General features: G+C 46.5%; 1 protein-coding gene across 1 annotated transcript in view; it reads left to right on the forward strand.

Annotated features, from left to right (window-relative positions):
* The window catches only part of MED13L (mediator complex subunit 13L), a 168,895-nt gene that overhangs the window by 141,011 nt on the left and 7,112 nt on the right, over positions 1-20,772 (forward strand). Inside the window, exons 16-27 of the mRNA XM_071445451.1 lie at positions 2,677-2,882; positions 5,109-6,055; positions 6,706-6,885; positions 8,524-8,747; positions 9,310-9,502; positions 9,895-10,342; positions 11,621-11,840; positions 14,159-14,347; positions 15,741-15,964; positions 16,412-16,554; positions 17,736-17,894; positions 19,094-19,270. Of these exons, the coding sequence (XP_071301552.1) occupies positions 2,677-2,882; positions 5,109-6,055; positions 6,706-6,885; positions 8,524-8,747; positions 9,310-9,502; positions 9,895-10,342; positions 11,621-11,840; positions 14,159-14,347; positions 15,741-15,964; positions 16,412-16,554; positions 17,736-17,894; positions 19,094-19,270 (3,310 nt within the window). The remainder of the gene's footprint in view (positions 1-2,676; positions 2,883-5,108; positions 6,056-6,705; positions 6,886-8,523; positions 8,748-9,309; positions 9,503-9,894; positions 10,343-11,620; positions 11,841-14,158; positions 14,348-15,740; positions 15,965-16,411; positions 16,555-17,735; positions 17,895-19,093; positions 19,271-20,772) is intronic.

Here is a 20,772-nt window from a genome sequence, read left to right on the forward strand (position 1 = left end):
ACGTTGGCACACAGTGGGATAAAGTGGTGCATGTAGAAAGGCTGCCTTTATCTCTCTGAAATGTTCCTTTTTTGGTTAGGGTTGAAACTCTATGAGAAAGCCCAGGGGTTGAACTTGCTCTGTTTCTTCTTCAGCTGATGTTACTTCACAAGTTTTAAGGCCAGATGGGACCATTCTTATCTGACTTTCTGTATAACACAGGTCAGGTAATGTCACCTAGTTCCTCCTCTCTCGAGTCCTGTAGTGTCTCAGTAAAGAGCTGTTTGTAGCTGGGGACTCTGGGTTCCTGTGACATCCCAGTGTGGCCATTTCTCCATAGCATCCCATGGAGGGACCCAGCATCAGCACTGATATACATTGGTTGTGTCATTGTTCCATCACAGGGTAAGAGCAGGGCACAAATCATTCTGCCTGTGTGTCCTGCATTACTGAACTTCTGGGGCTGCCTTTTGTCACCTTTGTCAGAAGGTACAGTTGCCATATTTCCATGCATACAGCCTGAGGGTTTTTTTTTAATAAAAATGCACTTTTTGTGTGGAAATGCACAGCATGTTGTTCTGCAGCAAGCTGCTCTGTACACAGGGAATAAAAAGGGAGATGCCCACTCTAACTCTGGCTTCCTGGTAGTCCCCAGCCTTTGATTGTATAGCCTAATTCTTCTCCTTCAGACCCACTCTGTCCCTCCTGTGCCACAGCCTGCTCCTTCTATTTCAGCAGCTGTCTCTGTCCCCAGCACCACTTCCTTCCCTCTCCTTTGTGCCCATGTTGGAATTGATTGAGGGCTGATTTTTAGGGGTCTGCATTGCTGAGCCAGGGACACACTTGCAGCTGCATGGACAAGAAGTGGCTGTGTGTTGGTGTGAGGATACTGATGGATGCCTTTGTTCAGTGTAAATGATGTGCTCAGCTGTCAGCCAGGACATTTTCCTGCCAGCAGGAATAGCATCCCTCAGGCAGACTGCAAGGGAGGCTGTGGCAAGTCCCACAGGGTGACTTCTTCCACAGGAGCTTTCAGTTTTGTCCCTGGGAGAGAAGGGAGTCCCTGTCCCTGCCAGAGAGCAGGACAGTGTGTGGGACAGAATTCCAGGGTTGTGCTCCCATGTTTTGGTGCCAGTCCAGGGTGTCCAGTCAGACCCCAGAATTCCCAGCTCATTCCCCTGCCAAGGGCTGAGCTGTGGGGAGCTTGTCCCAGCACTTCTGTGGAGAAAGGGGCTTTGCAGATGTGGGAGGGAATTCCCAGTGTCCCTCCTGATGGCAGAAGCCAGCTGGACATCAGGACATGGCACAAGTCTGCTTTGGTACTGCCAGATCTCTCCTTCCTTCCTTCCTTCCTCCCTCCCTGAGCTCTCACTTGGAGGCACACTGGGAAGAGGCACCTTCTCAGTGTGTGCTCCAGGACAGTCTCCATTGCCCATCTTGAGCTGCTGCATCCACAAGTTGTTATGCCACTACAGGGGTTTGAAATAAGGTTTTTTATAAGGTTTGTAAGACTTTGCCTTGCCACAGACCTTGCTGGTTTTTCTCTTCTGCTTGTGCAGTAAATTGTTTTTTCAAGAATAAGATAACTTGGGCCTGGGAAAAAGAAAAGTCTGTCTTGGAATTCATTGAGCTGAAGGTTTTGGAGTGGGAGCAGATTTCAGGGCGTCACTGATACCAAAGATATTTTAATCTCCCTCACAGCCATTACAGGAGTATTAAAATACTTCAATTCTGCCTGAGAACATTTCCAACAGCACAATTGACTTGCTTCTGTGTGTGTCACACCTGCTCATACACACCAGTGGGGGAAACAAGCACTAAACCCATTGCTGATCATCCTGAGAACATGGAAGTAGATTCCTTGTGCTGAGCATTCAGCAGCTGGAGATAGAAATCCACACATTCCTCATCCCTCAATGCTTGACAAGGTGCAAGGGAAAAAAATGCAAAGCTCTAATGAGATGTTAAATACTGAGACTGCTGTTACTGTTTTCATGCTGATTTTTACTTTGCAGTAGTGCCTCAAGAGGACTAATTCTGTTCTCCTGAAAGAGCTGGAATAGCTCTAGAAACTCTGGCTGAAGTTCTTGTCATCACTCTCTGCAAGCAAATGTGACAGTCACTGCAAGCTCAGCTGGGCTGAACTTCATTGATAGCTAATAGTGTGTTTGCTGGATTGTTTAGATATTTGGATTTAACACTCCATGTAATGATTGGCAAAGTGTGCACTGTTATTGCCAAAGTGATGTGAACCCCCACAGTGGGGGTTATTTAGAGGCTGCCTCAAGGCACCTCAGGGTTCCTCACACTGTGGCAGCCTCTCCTCACTGTCAGTACAGAAGTCTTGCAAAGATCAACCTTTTAAGTGCCTAAATGAGGTGCTAAAAGTTAGGTAGTGTGAAATTTTCATAGTGCGCTACTCATGTTTCAGGCACAGCTTGTCTGAAATGAGCCTGATGCAATTGTGAAACCTTCTGCCATAAAGCTGTGCAGCATCTCAGGATAACAGGGAGCCTCAGCTGAGTTTCCTTGAAGGAACTACTCTTGAATGCCTTGTAGAAGGAATAAATATAGTTCATTTGGGGGTAAAAAGGTAATTGTAGAGGGTTCAAACAGTACAATAGATTTTAATTTTAAAAAATATCTAAAGAGCAGCCTGACCACATTGTTGTAACCAAGGTTGCTTGGATGTTACAGGATTTTTCGTATGTGCACAAAGTTCCATCATTTCAACCTTTCGTGGGCTCTTCCCTGTTTGCTCCACTGAAGATCCTGCCCAGCCAGTGCCTCCTACCTCTGAAGATTCCAGATGCCTGCATCTTCAGGCCTTCTTGGGCTGTCCCTCCAAAAATTGAACAACTTCCATTGCCACCTGCAGCCACTTTCATCAGAGATGGCTACAAGTAAGTACAGCCTTGGAGGAAATGGGTCTGTCAAACCCATGCCTAAAGCTGGGTAACTAAAATGGTTGTTTGTATTGACAGTGCTTTAGCCTGCAAATGTATTTTAAACCTTTTAGGTTTGTCATTGACTGAGATCAAAACAGTTCTGAAAGCAGGAACATTTAACGCTGGCCTTGGCAGTCAGGGGTGTTAGTGTGTCCACTCTCGATGCTTTTAAAAGAACGGGAACATGCAGTGCCTGAGTTAATGGTAATTTCTGATACAAGAAAATAATTGTAATTCAACTGAAACCACAAGTGTTGGGGAACAAATTGAATGCACTCAACCCATCACATCTCTGCTGTCCCATTTCCATGTTCAGCCTTCAGCCAGGCTCCCTTGTGTCACTTTGAGCTCCAGCCTGGTGATCTCTGATCCTGGTGATTCCATTTGCCATTCTGAAGGCTCTGAAAATGTTGAGTGGGCCAGTGGAGCTCCTCTGAGCTCCTGTGGTGTCCCTGAGTGGGGCTGTGGGGAGCTGCTGATCAGACAGATGTTGGTCCATTCCTGTCCTGTCCCACCCTTCCTGAGACCAAAAGAAGAGAGTGATGTGACCTACAGGGAACCACTGACACTCATTTTCAAAGCTTGGATTCCTCACTCAGTTCTCAGAAATTAGCAATGTTTATGGAGGAAATTCATTGCTGGAGGTTTTGAAAGCTAGCAATAATTGCACCATTAAATTAATAAAACCTCTTAAAAAGCATAGTAATAGTACAAAGGTCTCCTGCTGCACTACTTCACTTCTAGAGGAAGCAGTCTGTATCTTTAAATCAGTCTGTAAATCTTTTAAATCAGTCCTTTTGCAGCCCCAAAGGGTCCTTCAGTGTTCTCAAAAGAATTGCAAAGAAGAAATTGTAAACCCTTGATATAGTGCCTAGGGAGCAATTTAATTCTCAGGTTTTTTCATAATAGTAACTGATGCACCGGGCCTGAGCTGGTTATTAATTTCAGGTATTTGTTGGGGGAAAAAACCCTTTCATTTTCAATCTAATCCAATTAGAGTGAGGATTATTACTGCAGGCTTCCGACAGAGTGGTGATTGCCAATCAGGGTTTCTAGGTCACCTTTTCTTATTAGTCTGAGGCACACACGCTGCTGCAGCTCTACAACTCCTTCAGACTCTGCTTCATTATTTTCCCCTCTCCTGCTTTGAGTTGGACACACATCAGTTCAAGGTAATAAAGTGGTTGTAAGGAAAGAGGTCTTCAATGTTTTCCTTTTCAAGTCACTAATGATAGGTGGGCATTCAAATGCTAGTCCTTTACAATGACACACAAAATACACTGTGAGGACAGACAAACATGGAAAAATCCTGTTTCCCCTTCCTTATCCAGAGACTTATTGAGATCTTACACTCTTTCCTCATTCTGATATGTAATTTACACAGTACAAGAAAAGTAAGCAGGTTAGAAGAGATGTGGAAAGAGAAAAGTAAGATCTTTTTCTTTGATTGGGCCCTTATTACCTGTTTCTAGAATTAAGTCCTTGCAGATGGAAGACAGATCTCATGGGAATGTACAAATTGTTCTGTGGTCACTAGAATTTGGCAGGAAATGACAAAACCAGAGTAATAAAACTCAGTCATGAATGGAGATGACCCAAAAATACGATTCTTAGCTTTACTGGACTAAGACTTTGTAATGGAACATATCCCATTGTGCCACAGACTGTGTAATCCGAAATGAGGATTTGCATTTATAGAATCAGACATACAGAGTGTGTCCATCAGGTGACACCGTGTATCAGAGCCACATGTCTGACTTTTGACAGCCATTTCAAGTGATCATTTCTAAAATAAAGATTTTTATCACTCTGAAATAGTTTCATTCCTACTAATCTGTATCTCTTTACAGATAGTGATGTTTAAAATAAAAGCTACTATTCTTTCTTTTTTCTCTAAAAAAGTTGCAAACATTCTAAATCTTAACTTGATCATTTATCTAGAAATTGTTCTCAAGAGCATTTGAGGTTTAAGCCATAAGAATAATCTTTAAGAGGGTGAAGTAATACTTTTTATCACAATGATAAGAAACAGTGGTGAGAATTCTGAGTTCTGCTGAGAGCCATGAGTCAAGGTTATGACCAGAGTGTTCTTTACTGCAGTTTCAGTGAGTTCCACTATCTCCATGTATTTAAAAATGAGCTTTGACAGAACGGGTCTCTGTTCCCATCCCTTCCCTGCAGCAACGTGCCCAGCGTGGGCAGCCTGGCAGACCAGGACTACCTGCAGATGAGCACGCCCCAGATGAGCACGCCGGTGACGCTCAACAGCGCGGCTCCCGCCAGCAACAGCGGCGCGGGGGTGCTGCCGTCGCCGGCCACGCCGCGCTTCTCGGTGCCCACGCCGCGCACGCCGCGCACGCCCAGGACTCCCCGGGGCGGGGGCACCGCCAGTGGCCAGGGCTCCGTCAAGTACGACAGCACGGACCAGGGCTCCCCCGCCTCCACCCCCTCCACCACGCGGCCGCTCAACTCGGTGGAGCCGGGCACGGTGCAGCCCATCCCGGAGGCGCACAGCCTGTACGTGACCCTGATCCTCTCCGACTCCGTGCTCAACATCTTCAAGGACAGGAACTTCGACAGCTGCTGCATCTGCGCCTGCAACATGAACATCAAGGGCGCCGACGTGGGGCTGTACATCCCCGACTCCTCCAACGAGGATCAGTACCGCTGCACCTGCGGCTTCAGCGCCATCATGAACCGCAAGCTCGGCTACAACTCCGGGCTCTTCATCGAGGACGAGCTGGATATTTTCGGCAAGACCTCGGACATCGGCCAGGCTGCAGAAAGGCGACTGATGATCTGCCAGAGCAACTTGATCTCACAGATGGGAGAAGGAGCCAGGAGAAGCCAGGAGCCTCCCATGAGCCTCCTGCTGTTGCTGCAGAACCAGCACACGCAGCCCTTCACCTCGCTGAGCTGCCTGGATTACATGGCCTCCAACAACCGCCAGACACTGCCCTGTGTCAACCTGAGCTACGACCGGCTGCAGGCTGACAGCAACGACTCCTGGGTGGAATGTTTCAATGCCCTGGAGCAGGGCAGGCAGTACGTGGACAACCCCACGGGGGGCAAGGTGGACGAAGCCCTTGTCCGAAGTGCCACTGTCCATTCCTGGCCTCACAGCAACGGTACATGCACAGCTGAGCCTTTTGTCTCTGAATGTGTTGAGACGTCTGTATATTTGTTTAGTTGTGACCCACATGATCTTTATGTGGGAAATGACAGGACTAAAAATATGCTAGAGATAAAAGTAGATTTCTGAAAGCTTGTAAATTACACCTAAAGTACCAATAATCTAGTTGTCCTCAGACCTTGTGGCCTAAATTGGGAATGAGTCTGTGGAAGTTCACAAATCTGAAGCAGATTCAGGTATTTGGGGGGAGGGAAAATTAGGGGCCCTTTTTGATTTTGGAGAAGGGTATAAGCAGTCAGCAGAAAAGAATTGCTCTGTTTGAGTTAGGGGGGAAAAAGTACCAAGGGGGGGGGAAATTATAATTAAATATTACTTGTTTGTATACTGAAGTTATACAGCTCTGACATATTGTGACCTGAGCTGGACACCAGTGATACTGAAATGTGTGTGTAAAGGCCTGTGGTGACAGCAGTGTTTTTGAAAATGCCATGAAATGGCACATTGAGTACTATCCACCTAATTAGACGTGCCCAAAGTCCATGGGCAGTGTGCAGAGCAATTCAAGGAACAATCTACAAAAGCTGTTGCTGTGCCCAAGGGATTGCTGTCCCTCCCTGAAGTGATTGCTAATCTTGTCCCTTGCAGTGCTGGACATCAGCATGCTCTCCTCCCAGGACGTGGTGCGCATGCTGCTCTCCCTGCAGCCCTTTCTCCAGGATGCCATCCAGAAGAAGCGGACAGGAAGGACCTGGGAGAACATCCAGCACGTGCAGGGACCACTCACCTGGCAGCAATTCCATAAGATGGCAGGACGGGGGACCTATGGTACCTACACTGGGCTCTGTGCCAAGCTAGAGTGCAGCTTCCTAGAAATGGGCACTTTGTCCTGGAAATGATAGGAAGGGGCTGTTCATACAGCTTGGGGTCATGGGGTGGGGGGCTCTTCACAGAGGTTTCAAGTGCCTCAAAAGGCCTTCGTGACACCCTGGTGAAGGTTTTACCCCTCCAGGTGATGCAGATTTAAAGGGAGCAGAAACTGTGGGTGAGGCTCAGCCCCCCCACCTGAAGGGGGGCTGGCTCAGACCAAAGCAGGGTTAGACCAGGGTTAGGTTAGACCAAAGCAGCCTGGTGTAGACGAAATGGGAGCAGAGGGGACTGCTGAAATCAGCCACATCATAATGGGAACAGAGCTTGTGTGAGCTCTGCAAATCCTGAAAAACTGGGAATGCTTTCTCCATGCAGGTTCCTGTAGCCTTAATGAGAAGTTTTCAGTATCTTCTGGCTGTAAGTGGCACTTCTGTAAAATGTAAAATAACAACCCAGACTTTGTGTGTGTAGGTTTGCAGAATAACGACTGACATTTCAATCTGTATTTTCTTGCTTGCAGTTTATTTCAGGCTTAACCAGTGCAGTCTGGTTTAATGTTTTTCCTACCAGCTCCACCACACTTTGCTCTCTATTGGCATTTGATATATTGCTCCTTTCCTTGGGGCTGGGATAACTGGGGGTAACTCCAGTTCCTGTCTAAAGCTGTTGTGCCCCACCAGCAGCGCTTCTAATAATTTTCCCAGCATTTGTAATTTGAAGAGTTAGGATTTGCCAATTGTTACCAGAGAATAGCACCAAAATTCCCATAGAGTGCAGAGCAGAACCTTTGATGGAAAGTCAGTGAATTTTACTGGATGCTGACTTTTTAATAAAGTTGAATTATATTCTGCAGGAACTACTGGGTATATTTTAGCTTGACATTTTCAGCAATATTTCTTCTTCTGAGGCAGTATCTGGGAGACACCCTGTTACACAGGGTAATAATCCTCTCTGTGGGGACAGCAGTGCTTGGAGCACATCCTATGGAGAAGGGCAGGAGGCAATTTTTAGAATTATAACTTTGTGTAGTATTATATACCTGGGAATGAATTTCTCTAAGCCTCAGTAATTTTGCACAACCAGGTGGAGGTGGATGAAGAGCTGTAAGGTCAGATTTTGTGTGTTCCTGTTATTACTTGTGACTGAACAGGAACTCCATGGCTATGGTTATAGATACGACAAAGGAAAACCAGGAGATGAAGCCTCGGGAAGGGCAGTACATGAACTTGGAGTACACTGGGAGATGTTTTATTGCAGCTTTCTAGGAAAGTTTAAGTGGTGCTTGGATCAGCTCCCTCTACTTCGGCCAACAACTTTGATTATATGACATTCCTTAAGTATGATATAAATCTTCCCTCTCCTTTATTAAATATCTTGTCCAAGAAGAAAGGCTGGGAGCACATGGTTTATCAGGCATTGCACACCCTTGATAACCATTTCCACTCCATGCTAAACATGTAGGACACTCAGAACAGCAAGGGATGAGTGATTTCCAATATTCCTGTAAAAGAGCCCACCACTTCCTGGGCCATCAGAGACCCACTGTTGTTAAACCAGATATTTTAACATTTTTTCTTTGTTTTTTCTCCTGTGAAGGCTCTGAGGAATCTCCTGAGCCTCTCCCGATCCCGACGCTGCTGGTGGGCTATGACAAGGACTTCCTGACAATCTCTCCCTTCTCCCTGCCCTTCTGGGAGAGGCTCCTGCTGGACCCCTATGGGGGCCACCGGGATGTTGCCTACATCGTGGTGTGTCCGGAAAATGAGGCCTTGCTCGACGGAGCCAAAACTTTCTTCAGGGACTTGAGTGCTGTATACGAGGTTGGAAAGAGGGACCACATTGACTTATTGCTTCTTAAGTGTCATTGCTGTTCCAGTGCATGTCCACTGAGAGACATCTATGGGGTTTAAAGTAACAACTATTAGAATAAGGGTTTTTTTTTCATTTTGAGGGCTTTCTGCACTTTCAGAGTCCATGAATGCTGTCTGAGTGACACTGGGATTCTCTGGGCATTTTGGAGTGTTTGTTGCTGTCTGCTCTTCCCAGCGGCATTAATAGAGCTGCAGCTTCCCAGTGATGGCCCAACCAAGCCTAAAGAGCAAGGAGCACATTAAAGAAGCTGTTGGTTTCTCACAGTTGCTAGGCTGGGGATAAAAGCATTTATTTCTTTAGCATGTACTCCCCAATATGTCAGATTCCTTAGTTTTGCTGTGAGTGCAGTTCAAGTCAAAAGATAAATGTAACTTTTTTTTTTTAGATATTTATTAAGAAGCCCCTAGCTGTGTGCTGAGAATAAGGGGCTTAAGCCACAAGCCAGTCTCTGTAACATCCTGGGGTGGCTGGCATCTCCTTACAGGTATTTCTGCTTCCCTCCCCTGGCAGATGTGCAGACTTGGGCAGCACAAGCCCATCTGCAAAGTGCTACGGGACGGGATCATGCGGGTGGGCAAGAGCGTGGCGCAGAAGCTGACGGACGAGCTGGTGAGCGAGTGGTTCAGCCAGCCCTGGGGCTCCGAGGACTGTGACAATCATTCCAGGCTCAAGCTCTACGCGCAGGTCTGCCGCCATCACCTTGGTGAGTGACACCCCCGGCTCTGGGCACTGCGAGGGGCATCTGCAAACCCAGTGAGAGTTTGCTAAAGATGCAGATTATGGTCTGTTTAAAAATTTAAAAGATAATACAAGGCTTTGTATTTGTATTTGCACGGTTTGGCCAGAGAGCAGAAGGTGTCAGTACCAGCTTAAAGTCACAAAGCCCTGCAAAGTCAGTCCTGGTTTTAAAGACAATTGATTCATATCAGTTTGAACTGACACCCATAGCAAACATTGGTCATGAAGATTCAATTCTCTTAGCATTTGTGTACTCTTAGAATGTTGTAGAAGTGCAGGGAACGTCGTCCAGTTTGCAGGCTGATGCAGTTTCCTTTGATCTGACTGTCATTAATCCCTCTTTCCCTGCCATTCCAGCACCTTACTTGGCCACCCTGCAGTTGGACAGCAGCCTTCTGCTGCCCCCCAAGTACCAAACGCCGGCTCCGAGCCAGCCGCAGGCAGCTCCCGGGAGCTCGGGGCCCGCTCCCTCCAGCTCCTCCTCGTGTCTCTCGGCCGCCGCTGGGGCCCCTGCCACGGGCAGCTCCTTCAGCTCCACGCCCAGCGCGGGCACCACGAGCCTTCCGGCAGGGAGCGCGTCCTCCTCGGGCTCCTCGGTGCCACAGCTGTCCGCGTCCTCTGCCACGCCCGGCGCCAGCCAGATGGGCGCCTCCTCCACGCCGGGCTTCAGCGGCAATGCCGGCTCGGGGCAGAGCAGCAGCGCCGCGGGAGGCTCAGCCGAGCGCTCGCAGGGCAGCGCGGGCCCCGGGGCGGACACCGAGCCGGGCCCCAACCTGCCGCAGCAGCAGCAAGAGGGACAGGAAGGGTGAGTGCTCACATGGCCCAGAGTGCTGCTCACTAATCCCCTGTCCTGTGCTCAGACAGCCTCTAAGCCTTAGGGAAACCCTTCAAAGGAGAGGCTCCTCTGACAGGTGCAGCACAGCCAAGCAGGTGGCAGCAGAGCAGGGCCTGTTCCTGTGTGAAGCAGTCACTGACAAAGGGGAGCTGGAAAAAACACCCTCCCCTTTTCCATCACAAGAATCCCAGCCTGATTGAGCTGCATAGATGTGGAGCTGCCTTAGGACCCTCCACCTGCCCTGTCCTTGCAGCACCAGGAGCACATGGGGTGTGCTCCACCTGTGGCTTGGCACTTGCAGGTACCTCATGGAGCTTAGTTCCTCTTGCTCCATCACACATGCAACATTAACAGATGCAAAATGCAAGCCATGGATTTTTTTCCCCTAATTTTTTTGCATTGCAGGTGTTGTTTTGCAAGCAGGTACACTGTAAGGTCAGGAGACACAATTGTAGTCCTGTTACTTTAAAATAAATTCGGGCAGCACAACTTTTTTAAAGACTTCATTATGAATAGCCATCCATCACATTAAAATTAAGAAAAGGTTTTTTAGCATTGTATGTAAGTAACTTCCTGAGGCAGCATGTTTTTCATTACTCTCATAATAATGCACATTGCTGATGGTCCTGGTGTGTATTACAGAGAGGGAAATGCCCACATCCTGCTGTAGCTGGGCTTGTCCTTGAGACATCTGTTCCCTGATCTGTGCAAAACACCCTTTGAGCAGCTGCAGGGGCTTCTGACAGAGGCTGAGCTGCTTTGATCACTTACAGATGTTGAGCCTCGCTCTCCTGGCTGAGGCATGGGAGGAGCATTTTACCAGTAAAAAATTCTCAATTGCTTCTGTTGCCAGTGGAGCCTTCCCTGGACCTGAGCAGGACCCCAGGCTCCATGAATTGCTTTGATACTTCTAAACTCCTACTCTTCCCCTTCTACCTTTCCCAAAAGCAAACCCTAAACTTCACCAAAACCCAGACACACAGCTAAGGAGTCAGCTTTTCCATATTCTTCAGGTATAATCTGGTCTGATTGCATTCAGTGAGATGCTGTTAGACTGTAGGGTACCTTTAGTGCCTGATTAACCCCAGGTTTTTCGGGTTAGGAGCTGCTGAGAGCACAAGCATCTCAATGCCTGTCCTCACGGGTTTTAGTTTTGCTTCTGGATGTCAGAATTGCTGGTGCTTTCCTTCCCCCTGGCTCAGCCTGGCCCCAGACACAAGCAATTCTCACCTGTGGCTCTGCCCCCAGCACGTCGGAGCGGGAGCGGATCGGGATCCCCACGGAGCCGGACGCTGCGGACAGCAACGCCTACCCCCCTGCCGTGGTCATCTACATGGTGGACCCCTTCACCTACACTGCTGATGAGGAGTCTGCCTCCACCAACTTCTGGCTCCTGAGCCTCATGAGATGCTACACAGAAATGTTGGACAACTTGCCTGAGAATATGAGGAATTCTTTCATTCTCCAGGTAATTCTGCCTTCCTCTGTATCTTCACGCTGAGTCTGTCACAGCACACGTGTGATATGGATACTGTGCTGAAAGAGATAAATGAGAGATAATGCATGAAATGTAGGTGGCATTTACAAATTATTTTGTTGACAGTGCAAGTCTGTATATTAAAACAACCCCTTGTGTTTGTTTTGATGAGGAAATTAATTAGAGCAGCCGCAGTATCCCTGCATCGACTCTATCCTGTTGTCTCAGCAATCCTGTCTACTCAATGCTTCCTGGAGAGGGATTTCAATTATTTAGGTTGTAACTTGAATTGCCATTGCCAAAACTGGCCAGTTGCTCCTTTGATTACTTTTCATGTTGAGTTGTTTGCTGTTTATATTCCCTTGATTTATACTGTTTAATCCAAAAGAAGTACGTGAAACCAGACATTTAATGTATAATATAACTATTGTATTGTTATTATCTGCTTCTTAAAAATAATTTACCATGTAACTTGGCATATAAAAACAGTTACTTACTATGGAATTGCTGAAGAATTTAATTTGTGCAGCCAGAGGCAGCTCTTGGCCTCTTGCCCAGGCTGGTTGCGTTTTGCCAGGCCTCCTGTCACAGAGGCTGAGCCTCAATTAATGTGGGGGGAATGGGAGCCCAGAGGCCACAGGCAGGAATGGTGTGGGAAGGATTTCTGTGCACCTTATCCACGTCTGCTCACCTTGGTTTAAAGGTATTTCAAATTAGTTAAAAAAAAATAAAATTGGAAGTTCTTGTGGTGTCTCAAGCTGGCCATGGAAAACTGTTAATTTTGATAGTTTTGACCTCATTGTCCCCTGAAAGGATGGGGGAAACTGTCACCAAAATATTTTAGGCTTGAGAATGAAATGAAAATCAGATCCAGAACTTCATATTGTTAGGCTGCAGGCAATTCATTGATCCAGACCTAGAGACACTAAAACCAAAGTAGCCACTGACACTACAGTGTCTGGCACACAAGAACTGTGTAACTTCTGCACTGCCACTGGAGCTGAGGCTGTAGCACACTGACCCTTTTTCTCAGTGCTGTTTGTTTCCACATTCACTGTTTGTTCCCCAAAATACATTTTGCCAGTTGAAGTCAAAACAGCAATTTTCTCTTAAGTAAAGGGAAACATGATCCAGTTCCAACACTGTATTCTCACAGCTGTACCACAGCACACACAACACGCAGTTACTTCAAAATAAATCAAACCCAAATGTTTGCAGCTTTATTACCGTTCTGTACAGAGGGGGAAAGCCCAGCTCCTGCAAACCGTGGGTAAAGCTGGCTTTAAAAACACACAGGCACATTTAGTAAGCAGAATGTGCTGCCAAGATTCTGAAGGTTCAAGCAAGAACCATGAAGTAGTTAAGTTTTGTGACACTTAAGTTTTATTACTAATGAAAATATTTGTTGAAAGAATCTCTTTGGGTCTTGTAGTGTTGGCAACAATGTAAATGTTTTAAATTGACAACTTCTGCCCCAAAGATCTCACTGTAAAAGGAAAGACACTTTGACAGCCACAAGTAGGACTTCTACAATAAAACCAGTAGATAAAAACTGTGAGGTTACAGGGATTTAATTCTAATTTTAAAATAGGTTTGATCTGAAAACTGGGATTTTGTCATGCTTTGTTTCCTTCTGAAGGAGTGTTGTGCCATTTCTCCTTCCTGCTCTTGTTGTGTAGTTGGGTCTTAACCCCCAAACTCATCTCCCAGGCACATCTCCCTGTAGCTCTGGTTCTTGCTGGTTGAAACCTTGTGGGCTGCTTCCCTTGACTTTCTGAAACAAATGAAACTGAGCAGCAGCTGAGGCTGCTGAGCTTCCACTGGGAACTAAATTGAAAAGGGGAAATAACCACACAAATCATTGTAACAGAATCTTAATTGTGCCCTCTACACCCCTGTGTAAGGATGACACCATAGTGCCAATTCCCACAAGGACAGCAAACAGTTCCCAACCATGGAGCCAAACCTGCCTGAACACAACGTTCAGGGACTGTGTGGTTCAGGCCACCTGCAAGTGAAGATGTTGCCCAGAAAAACACTTGTAAAAAATTCAGGGTGTTTGAATACAAGTGTTTGGGTTTTATGGATTAAAATTCACTCTCATTGGGATGGAAGCAGTTTTGTCCCAGAGAATGCAATCCCTGTCTGCTGCAGCCACTCCTGCCAAGGGACCTGTCATGCAAATCGTGGAGCATCCCAAAGTGTGCTGGGTGTTTGGTGACTAATGACTGTGTGGATCTGGTTGGATATTAATGAGCAGCTCCTGGAAGCCTCTCAGCCCTGTTTTATTGTGTGTCTGAATTCCACAGATTGTGCCTTGTCAGTACATGCTGCAGACAATGAAGGATGAACAGGTTTTCTACATTCAGCACTTGAAGTCTCTGGCATTCTCTGTGTACTGCCAGTGCAGGAGGCCCCTGCCCACACAGATCCACATCAAGTCCCTCACAGGCTTTGGGCCAGCTGCCAGCATTGAGATGACCCTCAAAAACCCTGAGGTTGGTATTGGTGGCAAGAAAATCAAAGTCTGTTAATGAACTGTAACCACTTTCCTCAAATATCAAAGAGTAGAGAAAATACTTGTTGGGGATTTTTTTCAAGATATAGAAGACAATGATGATACAAAGGGAAAAGGCAAGCTAATATGGAATGGAAAATAGTAACAAAAACATTAGGCTAACTTGCTACATTTTAAGCTTCTGGTTTTGACTCATAAAGTAAAAGGTTAAAGTGTGAAAGAAGAGAAAATGAACATTGTTAGTTGGGATTCTGAGTCATTTTGTGGTTTCAGTCTATAGTGCTCCAACCAGAGTTTAAACCCAACCTTTATTTCTATTCACATCTATATGCATATATATGAAATAAGTTCCTGTGCCTAATTGCAGATGTTATATTAATTCCCTGAGGTAATGGAGAAATCCCCCTCTTCAATGGGCTTATCTTTTATCTATTTTAAACTAAAATATTAAAGCCCTGATTCTGGAATTTCAGGGATTTCAAAGGAAGAATAATCCATCCTACTTTCTATGAATGTTTTGCATTCTTTGAAAGATAACTATGAATATTTTATTTAGATCTAATGGACTAACAAAACACTTAAACATTTACCTTGGCATAAAGAGCTACTTTGGAGGGTTTAAAAACCTACTTGCAAAGCCAAACCTATTGGCATTTACTTACTGCATTTAATTAATCTCTGTTTATTGCATTTTATACATTTGCTCTCAGTCTGCACTGCAGACTCCCAAACTTTGCTGAAGAATTAAGAAAATACCCTGACTGTTTTTTAATTATGGAATGTCTGGTGAGGCCCCTCCTGTGTGTTCTCCAGAGAGGAGTTCCAAGGCAAAGATGGGTTTGGGGTGCCCATGTGGGAAGCAGCTCTGCAGAAGATGACCTGGAGGTCCTGTTGGACATGATGGATGCTCCCAAGGAGCAGCAGTTGGGCTGACTTGGGAAGGTGCTGCAGCCCAGCCAGGGAGGTGCCTGTCCTCTTCCCTTCTGGGCTCTTCAGAACAAGAAACTTGGATGCACTGGAGCAAATCCAGCCAAGGGCCTAAAGATGATTAAGGGACAGGAGGATCTGACAGCTGAGGGGGTTTAAACTCCTGCCTATGTCAGAGATGGGTCCAAAGGCTGCTTTCATACCCTGGGTTACCTGTACATAAAAAGAAATCTTTAGATAAGGTTTGAACACATCAGCTTTAACTGGCAGCAGTGAATTGTCTATAACCCCCCTTTTCCCAATCTCCCTCCTGACTAGGAATGCTTTGAATTTACTCATTGTTTCACACTTGCCTGTGTCTGTACTCGCTGCCAGTGTGTGTGTGTGTTCCTTGTGTTCAGTAGTTTCTGATCTGTCCCCTGATGGTTGTCCTGACTCTGTTGCAGAGGCCCAGCCCAATCCAGCTGTACTCACCTCCTTTCATCCTGGCCCCCATCAAAGACAAGCAGACAGAGCTGGGAGAGACGTTTGGAGAGGCCAGTCAGAAATACAACGTGCTCTTTGTTGGGTACTGCCTGTCCCACGACCAGCGCTGGCTCCTGGCGTCCTGCACCGACCTGCACGGGGAGCTGCTGGAGACCTGCATTGTCAACATCGACCTGCCCAGCAGGTACTCACTGCCCCTGGCTTCTCCCATGGATCCATGGCTGGAGTCATCCCTCACCCAGCTCCTTGCACATCCCTTCCATCCCCTTTCCTGCTCAGGAGATCATGCTGGTGTTACAGTGAGAACATTTCAGTTGGCACTTCCAGATTTTCAGATCTGCACAGGGAAAAGTGACTGAGTTACACTTGTTTGACAATTTGTTTTAAAATTTTTTTGCTTACAAATCTTGCCTTGAGGAACACCTGGTGTGTTGCTCAGCAGTTTGATGGCACTGCAGTAACAGTGCTGAAAGCAGACATGTAGTTTTTCTTCTTAGTAGTAGTAAAAGGTAAGTTAGGGACTGCCCAGAACTCTGTAGGTGGTAAACAGTGACATAATTAGAGAGAACAGAAATCTGAATATTGTCCTTGATTGTCCTCTCCCTCTTGTGTTTAATTCCTTCCCCTGCAGGTCAAGGAGGAGCAAGCTGTCTGCCCGGAAGATTGGGCTGCAGAAGCTCTGGGAGTGGTGCATTGGCATTGTCCAGATGACGTCCCTGCCCTGGAGAGTCGTCATCGGGCGCCTGGGCCGCCTGGGCCACGGGGAGCTGAAAGGTGGGCAATTGTCAGGGCTGCCACTCCCAGGGTGTGCAGTGGGACAGGGACCTAGGGTGCAAGGCAGGATGGCTCTGACCTGATCACAAACCTGTCAAAATTGAGAGTGATAATCATCTAACCACAGAATTGTTTAGGTTGGAAAAGCCCTCTGAGCTCATCAAGTCCAGCTGTCCCCCAGTACTGCTGAAGCCACCACTGATCCATGTCCCCAAGTGCCACATCCACACAGCTTTTGAACATTTCCAGGGGTGGGGACTCAGCCGTTCATTCCTCTCAGTTTTGCATCACCTGCAGACTTGCTGAGACTCTGCCATCACACAGTGGCGTTAGGTGGGGTGAATTTGGCTTAACCTTCCCTAGTCCTGTCTCTGCTTCCTTGAACCATGACCTTACAAAAGGTAAACAAGGTGTGCCAAATCACATCACAGACAGGATAGACTGTTGTTTATTTTGCCAGAGATTAGTGAGGGCAAACATGGATGGGAAGCCAGATATCCAGGCTTCCCAGGCAGGGCTCCTTAGGAGTTTATAATCAACACCAGAGCTGCTGAAGCCCTTTCTCTCCCTTTGTCCCCATTGTTGTCTTGATAGTGATGCCCACTTGACCAAGTGGATCTGAGTGTAAAGTACCTGGCAGAGAAATCATCAGGATCCTCCAAACTGGAATTTCCTGGGCCATGACAGCATGGATTACAGGAGAACTGGCTGCAGTCCTGCCCTGGCACTGAATTCCTGTATTGGTTTCCATAAACCTTTCCTTGCTTGTGCCCTAGGTCTGATGCTACTCCCTCATGTTGTGCAGGATTTGCACATTGTCCTTCCATGGGAAGTTGGGGGCCTTTATCAGAGGTTAGAGAAAGTTCTGAATGAAGTTATCCTGTCATAGAAATAGAGACAGGATTCAGTTGTGATTCCTCAGCTTAAACATCACTAAGCAAACAAAAAGGTCTTGGGAAAAAATGTATTGAACAAAGGAAAGCCAACGGACTGCCATGGAATAAAAACATGCCACAGGAACTCCTCAAGCACTCAGTTTACAGGGCCCCTTGTATGCACAGGAGTCAGTCCTGGAGAGTTTGGGATTAGGGAAATGCCAAGTGTTGGGAAAGTTTTGCTGTTTCCAAGTGGGTGCTGGCTGTGCATCAGCTCTGTCGTCCCATGATGCTTTTCCCTTGCAGACTGGAGTATCCTGCTCGGGGAGTGCTCCCTGCAGACAATCAGCAAACAGCTGAAGGAGGTTTGCCGCATGTGTGGCATCTCTGCAGCAGATTCCCCCTCCATCCTCAGTGCCTGCCTCGTTGCCATGGAGCCACAGGGATCATTCGTGGTGATGCCAGGTATGTTTTAGCCAACTATGGCAATGCCAGAGAAACTCTTATCACATTTCACACTTAGGCACATGAATCTTGGGATTTCTGTGAAGAACTTGACTAGCATGGCTACGTGTGGCAGAAAATAGGTTGAGCCAGCAGAATTTCCCAAAATACCATGGAGAGATGCTATGTGAGGAGAGCAGTCTCCCAAGGGAAGGTGACTGTAGGCCACTGCCAAAGTGCTGATCTGTTCCCTAGGGAGCCCATGGGCTCAGGCAGCCCAGTGGTGTCACAGACAGCCTCGTGCCCGGAGGAGGCACAGTGGGAATGAGTAGGAGCCTGTGGAAATGGGAATTAGAATAAGCCCATTTGCTTTCTCACATGCTGAAGTTATTCAGAGTTCACTTACAAGCAGCAGTCCATGGGCTTAAGTTAGAGTGAAATTTAATGCTGAGGTTCCCTTTGTTATTTTACCCAAGAATGTACTTTTTAATGTATGTGGTGACACATCCTTAACATATCCTTACAAACCACTCTGGGGTTTTTTAAGTTTAGAAAGAAAAGACTAATACAGAGCAGAATTAATTAAGCTTGAAAATTACTTATCATGTTGAATATTTTCAAAGCAGAGATTTTGTAATGTGAGAAAACAGATGGCAAATGAGGCTTTTTTCATATCACAGTAAAACACAAAGAAAGACCCAAATCCTTCAACAGATTTTTTTTCCCTTTAGATCCTGACACATAATTAGGTCAACAGCAAGCAAAAATTAGGTTAAAATTGAAGGTGCTGGCTAAATACTGCCGAAGAATGTGTCTCTGCATTGAGTATTTGCACCTTCCAAGTTAATTGTTGGTGGGTAATTGAGAAGAATAGAGCAGGAGAAGAGAGAAATTTTATTGTTGTGCGGCTTTATTTTTGTGTTTGTGTTCATATCAACCAAAGTGGGGTGTATTTCATAATTCTACAAAGATGTGTGCGAAAAATCAATTTAACTTGCTCATTTAACAAGTAAATATTTGATTAAGGGCCAGCAGAATGACAGGAGAGGTGGGGCTGGTGATCTTAATGTCAAGATCTTGCAGCAATGTAATCTTTTGAAGATAAGGCCCTTCAGCTGTGTCTGTGCGTTTGCAGAGCAGGTGGGATGGGCAGAGGTGTCCTGGACACGTGTTTGGGAGGTGATGCAGTGACACCTGTGCTGTTGTGTCTGTCCCCACAGATGCGGTGACGATGGGCTCGGTGTTTGGGCGCAGCACGGCGCTGAACCTGCAGTCGTCCCAGCTCAACACCCCCCAGGACGCCTCCTGCACACACATCCTGGTGTTCCCCACCTCTGCCACCATCCAGGTGGCACCTGCAAATTACCCCAACGAGGATGGCTTCAGCCCCACCAACGGTGAGTGAGGGGGAACTCCCCTGGGGCCTTTCCAGGGCATCAGCAGAGCTGAGCTGGGCAGGAATTAAGCCCCGAGGGGGCTGGGGTTCTGCACAGACCCCACACCACCCCAGCAAGGGAACCATGCAGGGCTTTAGCTACAGGGGGAAACTCTGTGCTCTCCCTGAGTCTATTTTGGAGTCACACTGGTTTATTCCAGAAGGGACAAGGACCAGCCAATGCACCAAGTGGCACAGACCAGAATGTGCTTTGTCTTGTTGTGACTTGCTCAAGCCAGCTGCTGATTTCCAATTGTGCTTCACATCATGCCCTGTTGTGTGCAGAGCTGACACAAAGGAGGCGTTTCTGGTTGAGTAGGGAAAATATCCCAACCTGAGATTTCCTGATGCCCCCAGAGTGCTTTTACACTGAACCTGCAGTTTGAGTCAGCAAGACTCTGGTTAATGCTTCATATCCAAATAAGCATTTTCCTGCTTTGTTCCAAATCCTTTAAATGAGTGCAAAGCAATTTAAACCAAGAGTAGCTACAAACACGTACAGTGGCTGTATTAATGAGGAGGGCAGTTGGGCTGGAGACAAAGGCAGGCTACTGCTTTTAAGGCTTTGATCTGTCCCTCCTGGAATGTCCCAGGGCCTCTGAAGGGAAGTTGCCCCTCTCGATCCCTGTCCCAGGAGGCACTGGGATCCCTCCCAAGCATGACAAACATTAACCTGCATTAACCTGCCCGTTGGTGCTGCAGATGTTAATTAGAGTCAGGTACAAGAATGGCCTTTTCCAAAATGGTGTTAAATTTAATTTTCTTAACTCTGCTCTACTTAATGATTAAGCTGCTTCCTACTGCCATTAGCCAGCTCATTTCTGCTCTAGGGGCCAAGCAGAGCATGATATTGGCTCTGGTTTGTTTACTGAGGCTGTAGGACACAAGTTAATAAACTTCAGTTATAACATTGCTCTGGCAATCCAGAGGTTCTCTTTGGGAGATGAAGGAAAACAACCACCTGCCTGTTTCAGTACTGAGGTTTTAGGTGAAATTAGTTCAGGACACATATACTTTTCCATTTTAAATGGAGTAAATTAATATTTTTCAAGAGAAATTGTTATTTATTATTATATGTAGGATGCATGACTTCTATTTAGGTCTTTGTGTTTTAGTATAAATTTGGTTACAATTCTAATTAATGCGGTTAATTCAGACAGCTCCCACTGTACGTGTCTACCCACTAAAATGTACTTTAAATGGCAGCAAACACTTGGATTTCTTCCCCTGCCGAGAAATCTAGATAAGAAAAACCCCTCTAAACCATATTGTGATGCTGTAATTTTTGGCTGTGTTGATGGTGCCATATCCTTCTCTCCCATAACTTACTCAGAGTATTGTAACCTGTGTGCAGATGATGAGTAATGGAATGCATAAGGCAAACACATCTTCCCAGTATCTTTAGCCCTCCCCCTATATTAACATAAACCAAATTAATCCAGCCGATTATACTAACGAGCTATG

The sequence above is a fragment of the Agelaius tricolor genome, unplaced genomic scaffold, assembly GCF_023055355.1.
Source record: "Agelaius tricolor isolate 1412-34295 unplaced genomic scaffold, bAgeTri1.0.p SCAF_20, whole genome shotgun sequence".
Lineage (NCBI taxonomy): Eukaryota > Metazoa > Chordata > Aves > Passeriformes > Icteridae > Agelaius > Agelaius tricolor.